Genomic DNA, 22902 nt, shown 5'->3' on the forward strand with positions numbered 1-22902 from the left:
GTTTTCTGCTGGAGACCCGCTTTCCTCCCACAGTCCGAAGGACGTGTCAGTTAGATGCATTGCGCATGCCAAATTCTCCCTTAGTGTAGCCGATGAGGCGTTGGAGTGTGGCAACTCGGGAATTTTTGCTTTAGCTTCATTGCAGTGTTAATGTGAGTCTACTTGTGACTGATAAATGAACTTAAATTAATCAATAAACTAAACACATTCCAGTTAAGGTAATTGCATCATTTTTGGGCTGCCGCCTGCTTTGTGTCAGAATCCAAGAGTGACGGGAAAGACATTTCTGCTGAATCGCGAGAACCCACACGCCCGTCAGGAATCCGACATTCCGCCGACGCCCTTTCTACCGGGACACAGGGATTCCCGCCTGCAATCAGACGAGGACAGAGAGTCGCTCCCTACTGCTCAGGCGGAGAAACGCACCAGCCACAAATCTCAGAGGGTTCATATTTGAAATTTTTAAAAGGATTCCAGTTTCACGCAGATTATGTTTGATTATAACATAATTATTCGTCAATAGAAATCGCTGGTGCAGCGTTATAGTCGAAGAATAATTCATTTTATTTACATAAATGAATTTTCAAACAAATAACAATCCCGTCAGGAACTGGAGTTTTAGAATCGGTATTGAAGATTTCGATAAAAACACGGAGAAGTCCCCAGTGTGTCATTTCACACATGAATAACCTTAATATAGGAGAATATCTTTCACAATGCTGAAAAAAAACTCGTTACGCATTTGACAAAATGAGCCAGTCTTTCTAATCTGTGGCCAGTATGCGAGTAAAGTTTAGCCGTTTGACGGGAATGTACTTGGTCCCATCTTGATTTCCACAGGGTAGAGTATATATTGGCAATTTCATTCTTCTGTGTAATGCATCACAGACAAATCACCCCGATTCTCATTTCCGTCTCTTCTTTTTTGACCTTTTTTCCAATGCAGCCAAATCCAGGGAGGCGTACAGAGGTCCATCCTGAGATTGGGAAATATATTCAACATTAATGATCGACGTGGCTAAAACAATTGTTTTTTTCCCCCCAAAATTCATTGCAATGCATTTTATTACAAGGGGTTCAATGCACTCACCTGTTTTCCAGACTGCGTTTTCAAGTTTGCCTCTGTTTGACGATGATCCCCTGTGTGTTAAGGGTTAAATAATGAATTGAAATGTCACCCAAGCTATAGAATCTATAATTACATAGGAACATCGGGCGCCAAAGATCACCAGGATGTCAACAGTTCAAAGTTTATTGCAAGTGTCACAAGTGGGTTTACATTAACAAAGCAAAGATGTTACAGTGAAAATCCCCTCGTCGGCAGACTCTGGCTCCTGCTTTGTTGCACTGCGGGGGAACTTAGCATCATCAATGCACTTAACTAGCACGTCTTTCGGACTGTTGGACGACACCGGAGCACACGGAGGAAACCCGCACGCACACGGGGGAAACATGCAGACTCGACACAGACAGTGACCCAAGCCGGAATCGAACGCAGGTCCCTGATGTTACGAGGCAGCAGTGCTAACCACCGTGCCGCCGCAATATGTTCACAGGCTATAATCATTATCACACAGCTACTTAAATTTTACCAAACGAGAGGTATTCCACAATTCTTCAGAGGCACTTAGAAATAGCACTGTAGGTGAAGGGGACCAAAAGATCTGGGGAGAAGGCGCGACCAGGCTACTGAGTTGGGTGATTGGCCATGTTCAGAGTGAATGGCGGAGCAGGATCAAAGGACAGAATGGTCTCTTCCTGCTCCTATTTTGGATGTTCCTATGTGAAGTTGCCAATGGATAGATGAGGAAAATCTCATACCAGTACTTATCGCCTGTTGTCCACCTGGTATACCACTACTAGTATTAATATCAGCGATTTTCCCTTTTATGAAAACAGCAGATTCAAGTGTGATTGTTGAACTTGCTGACGTTAAGGAATGCACATTGTGGACAGAAATAGCAAGTTGCGGCTGATTCAACTAAACAAAGGAAGGTGCAGGCATTCCCTGGTTCATTCGTCGGGCCAATGATTTAACCAATCAGTCAAACGACCTCTTTTTAATTTTATATCAGGCAATAAAGAAGGCAAATAGTATGTTAGCATTCGTAGGGAGGCGATTTCTCTACAGGAATAGGGATGATTTACTGCTATTGCATAGGGCGTTCCGTGAGAAACATTGCGTGCAGTTTTGGTATCCTTGTCTGAGGAAGGATCTCCTTGCTATAGAGGGCGAACAGCGAAGATTTACCATCTGACTTCTGGAATGGAAGGTCTATCATATGAGGAGAGGCTAAATCGGTTAGGATTATAATCACTGGAGTTTAGATGAGTGAGATGGGATCGCAAAGAAAATTATACAATTCTGACAAGATTAGAAAGAGTAGATTCAGAAAGATGTTTTTTTGCGATGGTGGGGCAGTAGAGAACTAGGGGTCAAAGTTTGAAGATCCGGGAAAATGTTTGCAGAACTGAGCTGAGGGGAAATTTCTTCACCCAGAGGGTGGCGAATGTGTGGAATTCACTGCCACAGAAATTAGTTGACGCCAAAAGATTGTCTGATTTCAGGAAGAAATTAGATATCGCTCTTGGAGCGAAAGGAATCAAGAGATATCGGGAAAGGGGGGAATCAGCGTACTGAATTTGATAATCAGCCATGATCATAATGAATAGGAGAGCAGGTTAAAAGAGCCGAATGGCTTATTCCTCGTTCTAGTTTCTATGTTTCTACATTAACAAATACAGGTACATAACAGGCAGTCATCAGTTAACTCCTGTATTCTCCATAAAAAGCTACAACCAAGCAGAGTCCACATGCCAGGAAGAATGCACAATTGTTTCCCTTACATTTGTTATTCTTGTGTTTTTTGCTGATGAACACAAGGCCAATAGCCCCGATGATATGTTTTTCTCCCAGATATACTCAATATTCAACTTTTCTTTCAAACTGTTCTTCACAGTTAACTGTCTGTACCATTCAACTGGTGCATTCTCCATGGCAACGCCTCTGCCAATCAACTTCCACCTCATTTATTTTTCATTCTGACATTTAATCTCCACCGACATTTCAAAGAAGCTTACCCGTTTTTCGCTCCTTACGTCCCTCTTGCTGCCTTCTCCCACTGAAGCGAACATTGGATGTGGAAAAAGAACACGAAACAAATGTTAGATCTAGGATATCCTATCTCAAGTGCTGCGCATTGTTGAAAGTAGGATTGTCTAGTAATTTTACCGAAATGATAGAAAATAGAGGCACACACCACTGGTCTCAGTTTTCGGGTTGAAACAGGTTTGACAAAATATAAAACAGAGGAGAGAAAGAACAATGATGGTGTGCTTTACACATGCTTGTCTTACTCACGTTTCATTGTGGGATCCTATGTCTCTGTCTTCTAAAATAGAAGAACATATAATTAGCTGATTAAAAGCTACAAGGAGGAAATCGTATTGGAGAAACCGGTATTAAAGTGTCCCAGATAATGATTAATCCTCACCTGATCTGACGTTTTTCCAACTCCAAATGGAAATAAGGATCAACAGTAGAATCAGTATGACCAGGGCAGTAATTCCAACAGAAACCGTGTGTCTGCACCATTCTATAGAGAAAAAAACACTTGGAAACTGGCATCGGTCAAATCATTCTTTTCCAGGGTTCTCTGAAGGGAAACGTGACCCGGTTAAAAATGCGGATTCACCAAAGCAGGGGGTGAATGTGGAAAAAAAAACACAGTTAGTGGTATGGATAGTGGAGAATGAACACACAGTTTGGAATTGATGACACAATATTTGCTAGTAGAGATTTATCAAATTGCAGCACTATCAATTGTCCATATTCACAGTGTATCAGTATGTATAAGATCATAAGACCACAAGACATAGGAGCAGAATTGGGCGACTTGGCCCATCGAGTCTGCTCTGCCATTCAATCATGGCTGATATTTTTCTCATCCCAATTCTCCATAACCCCGGATCGCGTTATTAATCAAGAAACATTCTATCTCTGTCTTAAAGACATTCAATGTCTAATGTGGCGTCCACAGCCTTCTGCGGCAAAGAGTTCGACAGATTCACCACTATCTGACTGAAGAAATTCCTCCTCATCTCTATTTTAACGGTTCGTCCCTTTAGTCTGAGGTTGTGCCCTCTGCTTTTAATTTTTCCCACTGTTGGAAACATCCTCTCCACGTCCACTCTGTCCAGACCTCGCAGTATCCTATAAGTTTAAATAAAATCCCCGCTTATCCTTCCAAACTCCAAAGAGTACAGACCCAGAGTCCTCAATCGTTCCCCACTCTCTTCATTCCAGGATTCATTCTTGTGAACCTCCTCTGGACCCCTTCCAAGGCCAGCACTTCCTTCCCTAGATACGGTGAAAACATCATAGAAAATTCTGATTTCTGAACAGATTCAAAGAAGGATAATGCCCAGAAGGAATCTAGTCGGCCATCCTTCCATGGTTGTTTCTTTGATTGTCACAACTACAAATGCTCGTTTCCCCCATAGTCCTGAAAGCTATTCCCCATCAATATTAGCCCAATTCTCTTTTCGAAGTTCCTACTGTACCTGTTCACACCGCCTTTTCTGGGCCAGCGTTCCAAATCCCAAAACGGCATTGTGCAAAAAAAAAATCATCAGAGCATTGAGTCTAGGAGTTGGGACGCAATGTACACAACTGTACAAGACATCGGTAAGGCCACATTTGGAGTACTGTGCAAAATTATGTTCGCTCTGTTATAGGAAGGATGCTATTAAACTGGGAACTGTGCAAAAAAAAGTTGTTACTGGGACTGGAAGGTTTGAATTAAAAGGAGAAACTGGATAGGCTGGAACTTTTTTCCTGAGCGTAGAAGGATGAGGGGTGACCTTATAGAAATGTATAAAATCATGAGGTGCCTAGATAAGGTGAGTAGCCAATGTATTTTCCTCAGGGTAGGGGGGGGGTCCAAAACTAGAGGGGATAGGCTGAAGTGAGAGGGGAAACATTTAAAAGGGACGGAAGGGGCAACGTTTTGCACACAGAGGGTGGTGCACGTATGGATTGAGCTGACAGAGGAGATGGTAGAGCCGGGCACAATAACAACATTTAGAAGAAATTTGGACAGGGACATGGATGGGAAAGGTTGAGGGGATATGGGCCAAACGCGGGCAAATGGGACCATTTCAGATTAGGAAACCTGGTCGACATGGAGGAGATGAGCCTAAGGGCCTGTTTCGGTGCTGCATATCTCTATGACTCGATGTCTCCATTTCACTCTTTGTACCAATCATTTTCAGTCTGTGTCCCCCTGGTTACTGACACTACTGTCAGTGGAAACGATTCTCATTTTTCTTTACTAATAAAATGCTCTCGAATTTGGAACTTCGATTATTTTTTTTTAACCTAGATTGCTCGACGGAGTACAAGCCCAGCTCATCCCTTCTGTCCACGTTAACTAAATTCGTTCATTCCATCCTGGAATTCTCCTTTGCATCATCTCCAAGCCTTTGATATTCTTCCCAAAAAATAGTGCTCGGAACTGAAGACCATGCGACAAACGTGTCTAACGTGTCCATAAACTGATTCGAATCGGTTTAAATTAATTTCCGAGCTCGATCTCTCAATTTTAAAAGTTTAGGTGCATGTATATGTCCTTCAACAGCCACGTGAGTTGATGCTTCCATCTCCCAAGATTTATGGAAACTCAGAATGATTACAGCGCACAGGCAAGCAATTTAGCAGATGCTGGAAAGACGGAGGATGATGGGCGAGCTCATAGATGTCTATAGAATTACAAGGGGCACAGGGAAGGTGAAGAGTTGGTAGCTTTTTACCAGGACAATTACAAGGGGGCACAAGTTCAAGGTAAGAGGAAAAGGTTCAGTAGAGCTGTGCGAGGGAAGTTCTTTTCACAGAGGGTGGTGGGGGACTGGAATGCAATGCCATGACTTATCTGGATAGACACACGGACAGGAAGAGGGATACAGATGGTTGGTCTAGATCGGCCAACGTGATCGGTGCAGGCCTGGTGGGCCGAAGGGCTTGGTCCTGTGCTGTACTGTTCGTTGTTCTTTGATACCTGCACGACATTTCTGCAAGAACAACTCAGTCACATTCATCTACCCTTCTCCTCCAACTTGCTTTTTTTTAATCCAATTTATTTAATTCTTCAATTCGCTTTGCGCAGCCTCGAGTAATTGTGCCTCCAGTACAGTTCCAGATACTGCATTTCACATCCATTCTCCCCCTCTCTACTTGTGTTTCCTGCGGTTGCCCTGGTTTCCTCCCACAATAAGAAGTTAAACAACACCAGGTTAAAGTCCAACAGGTTTATTTGGTACCAAAAGGCACACAAGTTTTCGGAGCCTTAAGCCCCTTCTTCAGGTGAGTGGGAATTCTGTTCACAAACAGGGCATATAATGACACAAACTCAATTTACAGAATAATGGTTGGAATGCGAATACTTACAGCAAATCAAATCTTTAAGATACAAACAATGTGAGTGGAGAGAGCATCAAGAGAGGCTAGAGATGTGTATTGTCTCCAGACAGGACAGCCAGTGAGACTCTGCAGGTCCAGGCAAGCTGTGGGGATTACCGATAGCGTGACATGAACCCAATATCCCGGTTGAGGCCGTCCTCATGTGTGCGGAACTTGGCGATCAGTTTCTGCTCAGCGAAACTCAGCCGTCGTGTGTCGTGAAGGCCGCCTTGGAGAACGCTTACCCGAATATCAGAGGCCGAATGCCCGTGACCGCTGAAGTGCTCCCCAACAGGAAAAGAACAGTCTTGCCTGGTGATTGTCGAGTGGTGTTCATTCATCCGTTGTCGCAGAGTCTGCATGGTCCCCCCAATGTACCATGCCTCGGGACATCGGTTCCTGCAGCGTATCAGGTAGACAACGTTGGCCGAGTTGCAAGAGTATGTACCGTGTACCTGGTGGATGGTGTTCTGACGTGAGATGATGGCATCTGTGTCGATGATCCGGCACGTCTTGCGGAGGTTGCTGTGGCCGGGTTGCGTGGTGTCTGAGTTTGAAATTGAGTTTGTGTCTTTATATGCCCTGTTTGTGAACAGAATTCCCACTCACCTGAAGAAGGGGCTAAAGGCTCCGAAAGCTTGTGTGGCTTTTGCTACCAAATAAACCTGCTGGACTTTAACCCAGTGTTCTTAAACTTCTTACTGTGTTTACCCCAGTCCAACGCCGGCATCTCCACATCATTCCTCCCACAATCCAAAGATGAGCAGGTTTGTTGGATTGGCCATGCTAAATTGCTTCTTAGTTGTCCAGAATGCGCAGGTTACCTGGATTTGCCGTGCTAAATTGCCCCTTAGTGCCACAAGATGTGAAGGTTGGGGGACTAACGGTGTAAATACGTAGGGTTACAGGGGTAGGGCCTGGGCAAAATGCTCTGTTGGAGAGCCGGTAAAGACTTGATGATCTAAATGTCCTCCTTCTGCACTGTAGGATTGGATGATCTGTGTAGACTCACGGACAGTCAATTATTTATCGTGTGAAGGATGAGTTGGAATCCTTACCACCAACCTAAATTCAAGATTTGCTCTTAATACATTTAAAATAGCGGCACCGGGGCAGGCATAGTCCATTCAGCTAATCGAGCCTACTTCCATACGATCATGGGGCGGCACGGTGGCACAGGGGTTAGCATTATTGCTTCATATCTGTTCAATTCCCGGCTAGGGTCATTGTCTGTGTGGAGTTTGCACATTCTCCCCATGTCTGCGTGGGTTTTCCCTGCGTGCTCTGATTTCCTCCCACAGTCCAAAGATGTGCAGGTTAGGTGAATTGGCCAAGCTAAATTGATTCTTAGTGTCGGAGGTCTAGCGAGAGTAAATGCATGACCTTATGGGGATAGGGCCTGGGTGGGATTGTTGTCGCTGCAGACTCGATTGTTCGAATGGCTTCCTTCTGCACTGTAGGATTCTATTGCTGATTAAAGATGTTATACAAAGTTACTGACATCAGGATGCTAAGTTTAAATTTATATTATGTGTGAGGATGTATTTGTAGATTGAACAAAAGGGAGTAAAGTGAGGTTAATTAATTCACCGCCCTTCAGGGCAAAATGTCAATTTCAACTCTTGTCTACTGTCTGTTTCCAAGGACTCTGCGGTGTAGAACTGATCACACCTCCATTAGAACATAAGAACCAGGAACAGGAGTAGGCCATCTGGCCCCTCAAACCTGCTCCGCCATTCAATAAGATCATGGCTGATATTTCTGTTTACTTTCACCACTCTTTTTCGTTTTATATATTTGCAGAAACTTTTGCTATCTGTTTTTATATTCTGAACTAGTTTGCTCTCACAATCCATCTTACCTTTCATTATAACGTTTTTTGTGGCTTTCTGCTGACCTTTAAAGATTTCCCAATCCTCTATGTTCCCACTAATCTTTGCCACTTTGTATGCAATTGTTTTCAATTTCATACCCTCCTTTAATTCCTTAGATATCCATGGCGGATGACCTCTTTTTCTACAGTCCTTCCTTATCACTGGTATATACTTTTGCTGAGCACTGTGAAAGATCGCTTTGAAGGTCCTCCACTGTTCCAGTTCAAATGAATGCCTGGCTAAAGGACTGGTCCAGGAGGGAGGGCTTTATTTTCATAGACCAATGGGAGGTTTTCAGGAGAGGATGGCACCTGTACAAGAGGGAGGGGTCACAACTAAGTTGGAAGGGCACAAATATCCTGGCTGGGAGCTTTGCTAATGCAGTTCGGGGGGGTTTAAACTAGTATGGCAGGGGGGTGGGGATCAAACTATTAGGTCTATAAGTGTGGTGGCTGGGGACGAGCTTTGGGCTGGGACAAGGCTGGCAAAGAAGAAGAGCACTCTGGGGGAGGACGACCTCACTGAGCCTGGGTGTCTGGAGTGCTTATACTTCAATGCAAGGAGCGTAGCAGGTAAAACAGACGAACTCGGGGCCTTAATGCGCACGAGGAATTTGGATGTGGTTGCGGTGACAGAGACTTGGTTGAAAGAGGGACAGGACTGGCAGCTGAATATTCCAGGGTACAAGTGTTTTAGGCGAGACAGAGGAGGGGCCAAAAGAGGTGGGGGAGTAGCGGTATTGGTTGGAGAGCATATTACAGCGGTGCAGAGGGAGGACAATTCGGAGGAGTCGTGTAGCGAGTCACTCTGGGTGGAGCTTAGAAACAGGAAAGGCGCAGTCACTATGTTGGGGGTGTACTACAGGCCCCCCAACAGCCCAAGGGAAGTGGAAGAATGGATATGTCAGGAGATACTGGATAGGTGCAGGAAATATAGGGTTGTTGTAGTGGGAGACTTCAATTTCCCTGGTATAGACTGGAAATCGCTGAGGGCAGGGACTCTGGATGGTGAGGCATTTGTAAAATGTGTACAGGAGGGTTCGTTGGAACAATATGTGGACAGCCCAACTAGAGAGGGGGCTATACTGGACCTGGTGCTGGGGAATGAGCCCGGTCAGGTCTTCAAAGTTTTGGTTGGGGAACATGTGGCAAATAGTGACCACAATTCTGTTAGCTTTAGGATAGTGATGGAAAAGGATGAGTGGTGTCCCAAGGGTAAGGTGTTGGATTGGGGGAAGGCTAACTTTATTGGGATCAGGCAGAAATTGGCAGCTCTTGATTGGGAGAGGCTGTTTGAGGGTAAATCCACATCTGGTATGTGGCAGTCTTTTAAGGAACGGTTGTTAGGGCTACAGGACAAGCATGTGCCTGTAAAAAAGAAGGATAGGAAGGGTAGGATTAGAGAACCGTGGATAACCAGGGAAATTGAGGGACTGGTCAAAAGGAAAAGAGAGGCGTATGTTAGGTCCAAGCAGCTAAAAACGGAGGGAGCTCTGGAGGAGTATAATGAAAGTAGGAAAATACTCAAACGGGGAATTAGAAGAGCAAAAAGGGGTCACGAAATGTTCTTGGCAGACAGGATTAAGGAGAATCCCAAGGCATTTTATTCATACGTTAGGAACAAAAGGGTTGTTAGGGAAAAAATCGGACCTCTCAGGGACAAAAGTGGGGACTTATGCTTGGAGCCCAAAGAGGTAGGGGAGATCCTAAATGAATACTTTGCGTCGGTATTCACTAAGGAGAGGGATGTGTTGACTGGGAGTGTCTCGGAGGGGAGTGTTGAACCGTTGGAGAAAATCTCCATTACAAAGGAGGAAGTGTTAGGTTTGTTAGAGAATATAAAGACTGACAAATCCCCAGGGCCTGATGGAATCTATCCAAGGCTGCTCAGGGAGACGAGAGGTGAAATCGTTGGGCCTCTGACGCAAATCTTTGTCTCGTCACTGGACACAGGTGAGGTCCCAGAGGATTGGAGGATAGCCAATGTGGTCCCGTTATTTAAGAAGGGTAGGAAGGATAACCCGGGTAATTATAGGCCGGTGAGCTTGACGTCCGTGGTGGGGAAGTTGTTGGAGAAGATTCTTAAAGATAGGATGTATGCGCATTTAGAAAGGAATAAACTCATTAACGATAGTCAACATGGTTTTGTGAGAGGGAGGTCATGCCTCACGAACCTGGTGGTGTTTTTTGAAGAAGTGACCAAAATTGTTGACGAAGGAAGGGCCGTGGATGTTGTCTATATGGACTTTAGTAAAGCATTTGACAAAGTCCCTCATGGTAGGCTAGTGAAAAAGGTTGGATCCCATGGGATAAAGGGGGAGGTGGCTAGATGGGTGGAGAACTGGCTTGGTCATAGAAGACAGAGGGTGGTAGTGGAAGGGTCTTTTTCCGGCTGGAGGCCTGTGACTAGTGGTGTACCGCAGGGCTCTGTATTGGGACCTCTGCTGTTTGTGATTTATATAAATGACCTGGAAGAAGGAGTAACTGGGGTGATCAGTAAGTTTGCGGACGACACAAAACTGGCAGGACTTGCAGATAGTGAGGAACATTGTCAGAGGCTACAGAAGGATATAGATAGGCTGGAAATTTGGGCAACGAAATGGCAGATGGAGTTCAATCCTGATAAATGCGAAGTGATGCATTTTGGTGGGAATAATGTAGGGAGGAGCTACACGATAAATGGAAGAACCATAAAGGGTGTAGAGACGCAGAGGGACCTGGGTGTGCAAGTCCACAGATCTTTGAAGGTGACGTCACAGGTGGAGAAGGTGGTGAAGAAGGCATATGGCATGCTTGCCTTTATAGGACGGGGCATAGAGTATAAAAGTTGGGGTCTGATGTTGCAGATGTATAGAACGTTGGTTCGGCCGCATTTGGAATACTGCGTCCAGTTCTGGTCGCCACACTACCAGAAGGACGTGGAGGCTTTGGAGAGAGTACAAAGGAGGTTTACCAGGATGTTGTCTGGTATGGAGGGGCTTGGTTATGAGGAGAGATTGGGGAAACTGGGGTTGTTCTCCTTGGAAAGACGGAGGATGAGGGGAGACTTAATAGAGGTGTATAAAATTATGAAAGGCATAGATAGGGTGAACGGTGGGAAGCTTTTCCCCGGGTCGGTGGTGACGTTCACGAGGGGTCATAGGTTCAAGGTGAAGGGGGGGAGGTTTAACACAGATATCAGAAGGACATATTTTACACAGAGGGTCGTGGGGGCCTGGAATGTGTTGCCGGGCAAGGTGGTGGAGGCGGACACACTGGGAACGTTTAAGACTTATCTAGACAGCTATATGAACGGAGTGGGAATGGAGGGATACAAAAGAGTGGACTCGTTTGGACCAGGGAGCGGCGCGGGCTAATTGTTCCTGGTTTCTCGTTTCAAGGCTTCATTCTATGATCATCTTGCTGGTGCCAGTACAGAGTGAGACTGCGGATAGTTGGGAACCTGTCTCGGGGGCAGGGAATTCATATGGTGTTCGTGGAAGTGGAAATGACTAGGGTTGGGAAGCATTTTCCGATCGGGGCCATTGTGATCTCCTGGACTCGTTTCGATCGCCTCAGGGGGTCGGAGAGGAATTTCCCAGATTTTTTTTCCCCATATTGGCCCTGGGGTTTTTCACTCTGGGTTTTCGCCTCTCCCTGGAGATCACATGGTCTGGAATGGGGGGGTGCGGGTAAGTTAATAGGTTGTAATGAACAAAGCATCGTAGCTGTGAGGGACAGCTCGGTGGATAGGATATTGGTATGTAGATAGGCTGGAAAATTGGGCGGGGATCCTGGATTCAGGATTCAATCCTGGACCGGGGAGCGGCGCGGGCTTGGAGGGCCGAAGGGCCTGTTCCTGTCCTGTATTGTTCTTTGTTCTTGTTCTTTGTTCCTCAATTGTCTCACCATAACGTTTTTGCTCCCATTCTACCTTAGCCAACTTCTCCCTCATCCCTTTATAGTCTCCTTTGTTTAACAACAAGACACTGGAATTGGATTTTACCTTCTCACGCTCCATCTGTATTTTAAATTCAACTATACTGTGATCGCTTCTTCCAAGAGGATCCCCTAACTGCAAGATCATTAATTATTCGCGCCTCATTACACTGGACCAGATATAGGATAGTTTGCTCCCTTACTGTTCAAGGAACCTGTCGCCGATACATTCTGTGAACTCCTCCTCAAGGCTGCCTTGACCGCCCTGGTTTGACCAATTGATTTGGAGATTATAATCCCCCATGATAATTGCTGTACCATTTTTACATGCATCAGTTATTTCTTTGTTTATTTCTCGCCCCACCATGATGTCATTATCTGGTGGCCTATAGACTACGCCTATCAGTGACATTTTCTCCTTACTATTTCTAATTTGCACCCAAATGGATTCAACCTTTTTTTTCCATAGAACCTATATCATCTCTCACTGCCGCCCTGATACCATCCTTAAATATCAGAGCTACATCACCTCCCTTACCTTCCTGTCGGTCCCGCCAAACAATTTGATACCCCTGGATATTCAACTCCCAGTCGTGACCATCCTGCAACCATGTCTCTGTAATGGCCACCAAATCATACGTTCGCAATGATTTGTGCTGTCAACTCATTTATCTTGCTTCGAATGCTACGAGCATTCAGATAAAGTGCCCTTATGCCAGATTTTGTAGCTTCTTTTTGAATTCTAACACTTCCATTAATAAAATCTCCTGAGTTCTCCTTCCTTTTAACTATTTTTACTGAATTTTGATGTAGTTGGAACCGTCTCCCCACATTTTGTTCTTGCTCCCTTCTTCTCGGACTCCTTACATAGGTTCCCATCCCCCTGGCATATTAGTTTAAACCCTCCCCAACTGCTGTAGCAAAGACTCCCCCTCGGACATCAGTACCAGTCCTGCCCAGGTGTAACCCGTCCAATTTGTACAGGTCCCACCTCCCGATAACCGGTCCCAATGCTTCAGGAATCTGAAACCATTCCCCGACACCATCTCTTCAGCCACGTATTTATCCGATATACCCTCTCATTTCTACTCTGACCAGCACGGGACACCAGTAGTAATCCTGAGATCACTACCTTTGAGGTCCGATTTCTTACATTCCTTCCTAGCTCCCTGTATTCTGCTTTTAGGACCTCATCTCTTTTTTTTAATCCATGCTGCTTGTACCAACGTCTACTACGACCACTGGTTGTTCGCCCTCCCCCTTCAGAAGGTCCAGCAGCCGCTACGAGACATCCTTGGCCCGAGAATCAGGGAGGCAACATACCTTCCTGGAGTCTCGTTTGCGGCCACAGAAACGCCTGTCTATTTCCCTTACATTTAAATCCCCTATAACTATTGCACTGGCACACTTTTTATCCCTCCCCTCTGCAGCAAAACCAACCATGGTGCAACACGTTTGGCTGCTGCTGCTTTCCCGAGAGAGGTCATTCCTCGATTTACTTCCTGGAAAGGGAGATGGGAGCAACTAATAACCTTCAGGAGGGAAATCACGTCTGGACATGAAGGAGAAAACTTGAAAGGCCGAGGGGGGAAATGGTGGGCCGAATAGGATAGCTCCGTCGAAGAGACAGTCTCGGCATAATGGGCTGAACGAGATCTTTCTGGGTGCATATATCAAATATTTGTACATGTTTTCAGAAACACAAAGCGAAACGGAGAATAATGTACTAAACACGAAGCTATTCTGGGGCAGGTGCAATTCCAATGCAGACTGACATATTTTAACAATTGAATGCACACAAACGCTCAAATAAATATCTATACACACACACACACACACTCGAACAGACAGATATCGATACACACACACTCAGATACGTATGTTTGCACAAACATAGACACACGCGCATTCAGATATTTATCGATACAAGGTCACGGTACACATTGGTACACGATAGAGGTCGTGGTACAAATTGGTACCGCTGACATAGGTAGGAAGAGGGAAGGGGTCATGAAAAGAAAATATAGGGAGTTAGGTAGACAGTTGAGAAGGAGGAACGCAAAGGTAGTAATCTCAGCATTGCTGCCTGTGCCACGGGAAAGTGAGAGCAGGAATGGAGTGAGATGGAGGATGAATGCGCGGCTGAGGGACTGGAGCAGGGGGCAGGGATTCCGGTTCCTGGATCATTGGGACCTCTTTAGAGGCAGATGTGACCTGTACAAAAAAGGCGGGTGACACTTGAATCCCAGGGGGACCAATATCCTGGCAGGAAGGTAGGCTAAGCCTACTGGCTAAGGCTATCTTTAAACTAGAAAGGTTGGGGGGAGGGAATCGTGGTGAGGTGACTGAGAGCGAGGAGGTGAGCCCGCAAATAGAGAAGGATTGTACACACTATAAGAGGGAGAATAGACGTGTGATGCAGAAGGGGCGAGCTCAGACCAAATGTTTGAGATGTGTCTATTTTAACGCCAGGAGTGTAGTGTATAAAGTGGATGAGCTTAGAGTGTGGATCGATGCTTGGAAGTGTGATGTGGTGGCCATTACGGAGTGGGGACAGGGACAGGACTGTATACTTCAGATGCCGGGTTTCAGATGTTTGAGAAAGGACAGAAAGGGAGGCAAAAGAGTGGGGGTGGGGGGGGGGGAGTGGCACTGCTGATCAGGGATAGTGTCACAGCTATAGAGAAGGTGGAAGCCGTGGAGGGATTGTCTACGGAGTCTCTGTGGGTGGATGTGTGGAGCGGGGAGCGATCGATAACTTTGTTGGGTGTTTTCATGCACAGGCCACCCAATAGTAACAGGGATATTGTGGAGCAGATAGGGAAACAGATCCGGGAAAGATGAAGTAATAACAGGGTTGTCGTGATGGGAGACTTTGATTTCCCAAACATCGATTGGAATACCCCTCGGGTAAGAGGTTTGGATGGGGAGGAGTTTGTTAGGTGTGTTCAAGAGGGTTTCCTGACATAGCATGTGGATAAGCCTACAGGAGGAGAGGCTGTACTCGATCTGGTACTGGCTAATGAGCCTGGACAGGTGTCGGATCTCTTACTGGGGGAGCATCTTGGGGATAGTGATCATAACTCTATCTCCTTGACGCTCGCATTGGAAAGAGATAGGATCAGGCAAGCTAGGAAAGTGTTTATCTGGAGTAAGGGGAAATATGAAGCCATTAGGCAGGAGATTAGAGGCGTAAATTGGAAGGAGATATTCTCGATGAAAAGTAGCGAAGTAAGGTGGCAGATTTTCAAGGAATGTTTGTCCAGAATTCTGCATGACAACGTTCCGATGAGACAGGGAGGTTTTGGTACGTTACGGGAACCGTGGGGCACGAAAGCTGCGCTGAACCTAGTCAAAAAGAAAAGGAAAGTGTACAAAAAGGTTCGGAGAGCTAGGCGGTGTTAGGGATCTAGGTGAGTATACGGCTTGTAGGAAGGGACTCAAGAAAGAAATTAGAAGAGCCAGAAGGACCACGAGAAGGCCTTGGCAGGTAAGATTAAAGAGAACCCTAAGGCGTTCTATAAATATGTGAAGAGTAAAAGGATGAGATATGAAGGAATAGAACCTATAAAATGTGAAGGTAAGAAAGTCTGTACAGAACCGGAAGAAATAGCAGAGGTGCTAAATGAATATTTTACCTCGGTATTCACGGTAGAAAAATACCTGGGTGGTTATAGTACAGGTTTGAGGTGGACTGAAAAGATTGAGCATGTGGACATCAAGAAAGAGGATGTGTTGGAAATTTTGAATAGCATCAAGATAGATAAGTCGCCGGGACCGGATGTGATGTTCCCCAGGTTACTGTGGGAGGCGAGGGAAGAGATTGCAGAGCCTCTCGCGATGATTTTTGCGTCGTCGATGGAGACGGGACAGGTTCCGGAGGATTGGAAGATTGCGGATGTGGTTCCTATATTCAAGAAAGGGAATAGGGATAGCCCAGGAAATTTATGACCGGTGAGTCTAACCTCAGTAGTTGGTACGTTGATGGAGAGGATGCTGAGCGACAGGATTTATGAACATTTAGAGACATTTAGTATGTTCAAAAGTAGTCAGCACGGTTTTGTCAAAGGCAAATCGTGCCATACGAGCCTGGTGGTGTTCTTTGAAAATGTGACTGAACACATTGACGAAGGAAAAGCGATAGATGTGGACTTCAGCAAGGCGTTTGATAAGGTCCCCCATCTAAGAGTTCTCGAGAAAGTGAGAGGGCATGGGATCCAAGGGGCTGTTGCCTTGTGGATCCGGAACTGGCTTGCCTGCAGAAGGCAGAGAATGGTTGTAGATGGGTCTTTTTCTGAATGGAGGTACGGCACCAGTGGACTGCCCCAGGGTTCTGTTCTGGGACCCTTGCTGTTTGTCATTTTCATAAATGACCTGGATGAGGAAGTGGAGGGATGGGTTGGTAAGTTTGCCGACGACACGAAGGTTGGCGGTGCTGTAGATAGTTTGGAGGGATGTCAGAAGCTGCAGCGTGACATAGATAGGATGTAAGACTGGGCGGAGAAGTGGCAGATGAACTTCAATCCGGATAAATGTGTAGTGGTCCATTTTGGCAGGTCAAATGGGATGGAGGAGTATAATATCAAGGGTAAGACTCTTAGCACTGTAGAGGATCAGAAGGACCTTGGGGTCCGGGTCCATAGGACTTTTAAATTGTCCTCGCAGGTAGAGAAGGTGTTTAAGGAGGCGTATGGTGTGCTGGCCTTCAATAATCGAGGGATTGAGTTTAGGAGTCGGGAGATAATGATGCACCTTTATAAAACCCTCGTCAGACCCCACTTAGAGTACTGTCCTCAGTTCTGGTCGCCTCATTAGAGGACGGATGTGGAAATGATTGAAAGGGTGCAGAGAAGATTTACAAGAATGTTGCCTGGATTGGTTGGCATGCCTTATGAGGATAGGTAGAGGGAGCTCGGTATTTTCTCTTTGAAGAGACAAAGGATGAAAGGTGACCTGATATAGGTGTACAAGATGTTGAGAGGTATAGATCGGGTGGATTCTCGGAGGCTTTTTCCCAGGGCGGAAATGGCTGCTACGAGAGGGCACAGGTTTAAGGTGCTGGGGAGTAGGTACAGAGGAGATGTCAGGGGTACGTTTTGCACTCAGAGGGTGGTGGGTGAGTGGCATCGGCTGCCGTTAGTGGTGGTGGAGGCAAACTTGATAGGGTCTTTTAAGAGACTTCTGGATGAGTACATGGAACTTAATAGGATTGAGGGTTATAGGTAAGCCTATATATAAGCCGAGGTAGGTAGGGACATGACCAGCGCAACTTGTGGGCCGAAGGGCCTGTTTGTGCTGTATTTTTGCTCCATGTTCTATGATACACGCACGCGTTCAGATATTTATCCATACACACACACTCAGATATTTATGCATACACGCACATGCACACAAGCTCAGATATTTATTTAAATACGCACAGGGACACATACACGCTCAGATATGTTTCTATACACACACATACACAGGCTCAGATATTTATTTATACATGCACAGGGACACACACACGCTCAGATATTTACCTACACTTACACATAGAAACACACGCTCAGATATTTATCGATAAATATATATATACACACACATGCTCAGAAATTTATCTCTACACCCACATAGACACACACACGCACAGATATTTACCGACACACACACAGAAACACAGACTCAGATATTTATCGATACACACACACATTCACACACATGGACAGCTATTTATCTGAACACGCACATAGACACACACGTGCTCATATATTTACCTGTACATACATATAGAAACACACGCGCTCAGATATCTATCTATGCGCGCTCATAGACATACAGACGCTCAGATATTTACCTGTACATACATATAGACACACATGCGCTCAGATATTTACCTGTATACACACATACACACATGCACACTCTCAGGTATTTACCTATACCTACATATAGACACACACACTCTCAGATATCAATCTATACACACATATGTAAACACATGCTCAGATATTTATCTATATACACACATGTAAACGCACGCTCAGATATTTACCTATGCACATACATACACATAAACACGCTCAGAAATTTACCTCTGCATGCACTTCGAGATACACACGCTCAGATATTTATCTACATATGCACAGAAGGTCAGGTATATATTTATATACAAACACTCACACATACAACTATATAAACAAACGCTCAGATATTTATCTATATACGGAACTCAAATATATAACTATATACACAAGTTCAGATATATATCTATACACATACATCTAAGTCAGAGATAACGTACCAACCGAATCATGAACAGCTTTTTCCCTGCTGCCATTGGCTTTTGAATGGACCAACCTTATATTAAGGTGATCTTTCTTTATACCCTGCAACACTGCATTCTGCGCCCTCTCCTTTCCTTTCCTCTATGTACTCTCTGAATGGTATGCTTTGTCTTTATAGTGCGCAAGAAACAATGTATATTAATACATGTGACAATAATAAATCAAATTAAATCAAACGCTCAGAGATAGACCTACACACACCACACACGCTCTCTCTCTCTCTCACACACACACACAGACACACACACGCACACACATTCACTCAATCGCACATATATTTATACACACACATATATATCCTCAGAAGCCTAGAATTTACTTAATTAATCCAAATGTCTCTAAAGTTGAATAGAAACTTTCAATATACAGAGTAACATTTCACCTTTCCATTTCTCTGTTGTTTTGGAATTCGACACACTCTTCGTCCAATATTCCCCTGGAATCCCCAGTTCAACAACACAAGTGCAGTCAGCGCCACTTTTCCAGGTTACCCCCGACACCATGACGTGACTTCTGATGCTGTAGGTCCCGTCCCCTTCCATTCTCCCGGGATCACTCGATCCTTCAGTGATAAAGCCGGAAATATTCCAGAAAACAGCAATCTGGTTGGAAGAAACTCCAGTGACCAAACACACTAAGGGCACGGTTTCATTTACATCCAGCTCAGCCGGCGGGACAAATACCAGCAGTGCCGTCTTGTTGGTAGAACTGTCTGGACAGAAATTGGGACACAGTTAACGATTAATTTACACCAAATGGTATTGCTGTGCACAATCTGAATTCATTTCACTTACTCTCTTACCTCCAACCAGTAGTATGGGTCCATTCTGGAGCTGTGCATAGCCAACCTTATCAGCACAGTAGTAGAAACCCGAGTCATTCGCCTGGACATTGCGAATTTCCAGTATCAATTCACGTTTGCCGTTGCCTTTTTTAGAAATAAACTTACAACCGTCCGCCTGACAGGGTGAGATATCGATTACTTTCGGGATTTCACCAACGCGTTGCTTGTACCAGCAATAGCTAGCCACAAAGTCCACCTCGTAACTGTGGTGACAGGTTAAATTCACCGTCTGGCCGACTTCAGCTGTCATTGTGAAGGGCCTTTGAGGTAGAGAGGGCTCGGAATCTGTAACTAGAGAGATTATTCAAACATTACCACAGATTATTTCGACATAGAAAGCAGCCGTTTGAAAAAAAAATAAATCGCCTGTAAATTAAGAACAATCTCATTAATGTCTTCAATTATTCATGCTTAGATTTATTTCCCATTTTGCGTTTCTTCGCTTGAAAGCAGGAAACAGAAAAGAAACTAAAATCCTTTTCCCAATCACTGGCTCACATTTGCATTGCTGTAGCCGGGCGGCACCGTGATTGGCACCGCTGCCTCACAGCGCTGGAGACCGAGGTTCAATCCGTGGCTTGGATAGTTCTCTGATCACGTTCTCGCCCTGTCTGCCTGAGTTTCCTCCGGGTGCTCCAGTCTCCTCCCACAGTCCCAAAGCTGTGCTGTTTAGATGCATTGGCCATGATAGATTCTCCCTCCTTGTCCCCGAAAAGTCGCCAGAGTTTGGCGACCAGGACATTTTCTCAGTAACTTAATTGCAGTGTGGATGTAAACCCACTTGTGACACTAATGCTTAAAAACTATTTTTGGCTGATGCCAATTTAAATATCTCACCTGGCAGATACTCACCATAAGCCCACAACAGTTGGAGAATAATTATCAGGGATAAAGATTGCTGGGACATTTTGCGGAGGTGAGCAATATCTCCCTGTTTCCACTCGCAACAGTTTGTTTTTGGTGAACGGTCGCCGACTGAACTGGGTTCAGTCCCAGTTAATTGTTGCACTTCAAGATGTGGAAAATATGACAAAGGGCGCAATGGAAAGTATGACACAATGCTGGGGGCAGTGTCCTGCTGAATGCCACGTGCATTTGACGCACTGTGGTAGCCGCATACGTGTCACAGGGGTCAAGAGATAGAATATCCATACAGAGCTTGATTGGTTTGTCATTCCGAGAGGACCACAAGTTAATCAATGAGCGGATATGTGCTGAATATGTAAGTAAAAATTTAATTTATTCTCAGGGTATGGGGTGAGGGGCTTAGTTCAGAAGGATGACCAAGGGGATCTCATTGAAATTTACAGAATAGTGAAAACCCTGGATAGAGTGAACGTGGGGAAGATGTTCAGAATTGAACAGAATAGAATAGCATCCCTATTGTGCAGAAGGGGGCCATTCAGCCCACCGAGCCTGCACTGACAACAATCCCACCCAAGCCATTTCCCCGCATTGCCACCTTAAACTGCTAGCCTTGCTAACATGGGCAAGTTAGCATGGCCAGTCGAACTAACGCATACATCTTTGGAGTGTGGGAGGAACCTGGAGCACCCGGAGAAAACCCATGCATACACAGCGAGAATGTGCAAACTCCCGCAGTCACCCAAGGCCGGAATTGAACCCGGGTCCATGGTGCTGTGCGGCAGCAGTGCTAACCAATGTGCCACCATCCATTGGTAGGAGAGACTAGGCTCCAGGGGCACAGACTTAGAGTAAAGTGTTGACCCTTTAGAAGCGAGATAAGGGAGAATTTCTTCAGCCAGAGGGTGATGAATCTGTGGAATTCATTGCTACAGAAGGCTGTGGACGGCAAGTCATTTAATGCATTTAAGACAGAAATAGAAAAGTCTTTGATTGGTAAGGTGATAAAAGGTTATGGGGTAAAGGTGGGAGAATGAGGCTGAGAAACATATCTGCCATGATCGAATGGCAGAGCAACTCCATGGGTCGAATGACCTTATTCTGTTCCTTTATCTTATGGTCGTTTGGCTGGGCCCGCATATATTAAGTACCTCAATGGGCGGGTTGATCAGTGGTGGTGAGTTGCCTTCTTCGAACAAAGAGAAGAGAACATTGAACATACAGCACTGGAACAGGCCCTTCGGCCCTCGATATTTTGCCGAACTTGACACCTAAAGAAACTAACCCCTTCTGCCTGCCCCTGGCCATATCCCTCTAGTCCTTGCATATTCATGTGCTTAACTAAAAGCCCCTTAAACGCACCTATCTTATCTGCCTCCACCGCCATCCCAGACAGGGCGGTGCAGACACCGACCACTCTCTGTGAAAAACATTTGTCCCTCACATCTTTGAACTTTCTTCCGATCACCTTAAGTTCAAGCCCCTTGATGTTTGACATTTCATCTCTGGGGAAAAAAAGATTTTGCTGTCACCCCTATCGAGGATTGTCATAATTTTATAGACTTCCATCAGGTCTCCCCTCAGCCTCCGCCGCTCCAATGAAAACAACTTCTGCACCTTCTCCGTGGCAGTCCATTTGCTAACCAACTGCGCTAAATAAGACGCGAGATCTAACATTTTGACCTGCCGTAGCGAAGGAACGGCAATATATTTCCAACAGATTGTCTCTTACTGGGAGGAGAGTGTGATGGCGATGGTGTCCCCATGCGTCTGCTGCCTTTGTCCTTCTGGTCGATTAAGGTGTGGATTTGCAAGGTGAATAACAGGAAAATAGATTGAATGTAATGGTACACCCTATGGGACACTCTGAAGCGAACGTTTTATTTTTACAATTTTTGCCACAGAAACTTCGGAAATATTAGTAGGAAGAGGCCACTCGGCCCTTTGAAACTGCTCCGCCATTAATTCTGATCATGGCTGATCATCAAATTCAATTTCCTTATTCCCCCCTTCTCCCCATATTCCTCGATCCCTTTCGCCCCAAGAGCTATATATAATTTCTTCTTGAAATCACACAACGTTTTGTCCTCAACTACTTTCTGTGGGAGTGAATTCCACAAATTCACCACCCTCTGGGGGAAGAAATTTCTCCTCACCTCAGTCCGAAAAGATTTACCCCTTATCCTCAACATATGACCCTGACTTCTGGACTACCCCCACCATTGGGAACATTCTTTCTGAATCGATCCCGTCTGATCCTATTAGAATCCCCTCTCACTCTTCTAAACTCCAAAGAATACAATCCTAACCTGCTTAATGTCTCCTCATATGACAGGCTTGTCATCCCAGGAATCAGCCTGGTAACCCTTTGCTGTAGTCGCTCTATAGCAAGGACATCCTTCCTGAGATAAGAACACCAAAACTGTACACAATACTCCAGGTTTACTTTTGGTATCACAGAACGTTTTGGGCTCAACCACTTTCTGTGGCAGTCAATTCCAAACATTCAACACTCTCTGGGTGAGGAAATTTCACCTCAGTTCATGCCGAAAAGATTTATCCCATATCCTCAAACTATGATCACTAATTGGTGACACAACCTGCTTGCACAGAAACTGGA

At 45.2% G+C, this 22902-nt stretch overlaps 1 protein-coding gene across 1 annotated transcript; it reads right to left on the reverse strand.

The window, feature by feature from the left end:
• Positions 1-542: 542 nt before the first annotated feature.
• Positions 543-19703, reverse strand: LOC144510338 (uncharacterized). The gene is made up of 7 exons (XM_078239777.1): positions 19377-19703; positions 18957-19286; positions 3495-3596; positions 3362-3392; positions 3082-3122; positions 1091-1140; positions 543-977 (listed from the first exon to the last, which is right to left on the reverse strand). The coding sequence occupies exons 1-7, from the start codon at positions 19666-19668 to the stop codon at positions 906-908; spliced, it is 918 nt and encodes a 305-aa protein (XP_078095903.1). The 5' UTR covers positions 19669-19703; the 3' UTR covers positions 543-905.
• Between the last annotated feature and the right edge of the window lie 3199 nt (positions 19704-22902).

The sequence above is a fragment of the Mustelus asterias genome, chromosome 23 (genome assembly GCF_964213995.1).
Source record: "Mustelus asterias chromosome 23, sMusAst1.hap1.1, whole genome shotgun sequence".
Taxonomy (NCBI): domain Eukaryota; kingdom Metazoa; phylum Chordata; class Chondrichthyes; order Carcharhiniformes; family Triakidae; genus Mustelus; species Mustelus asterias.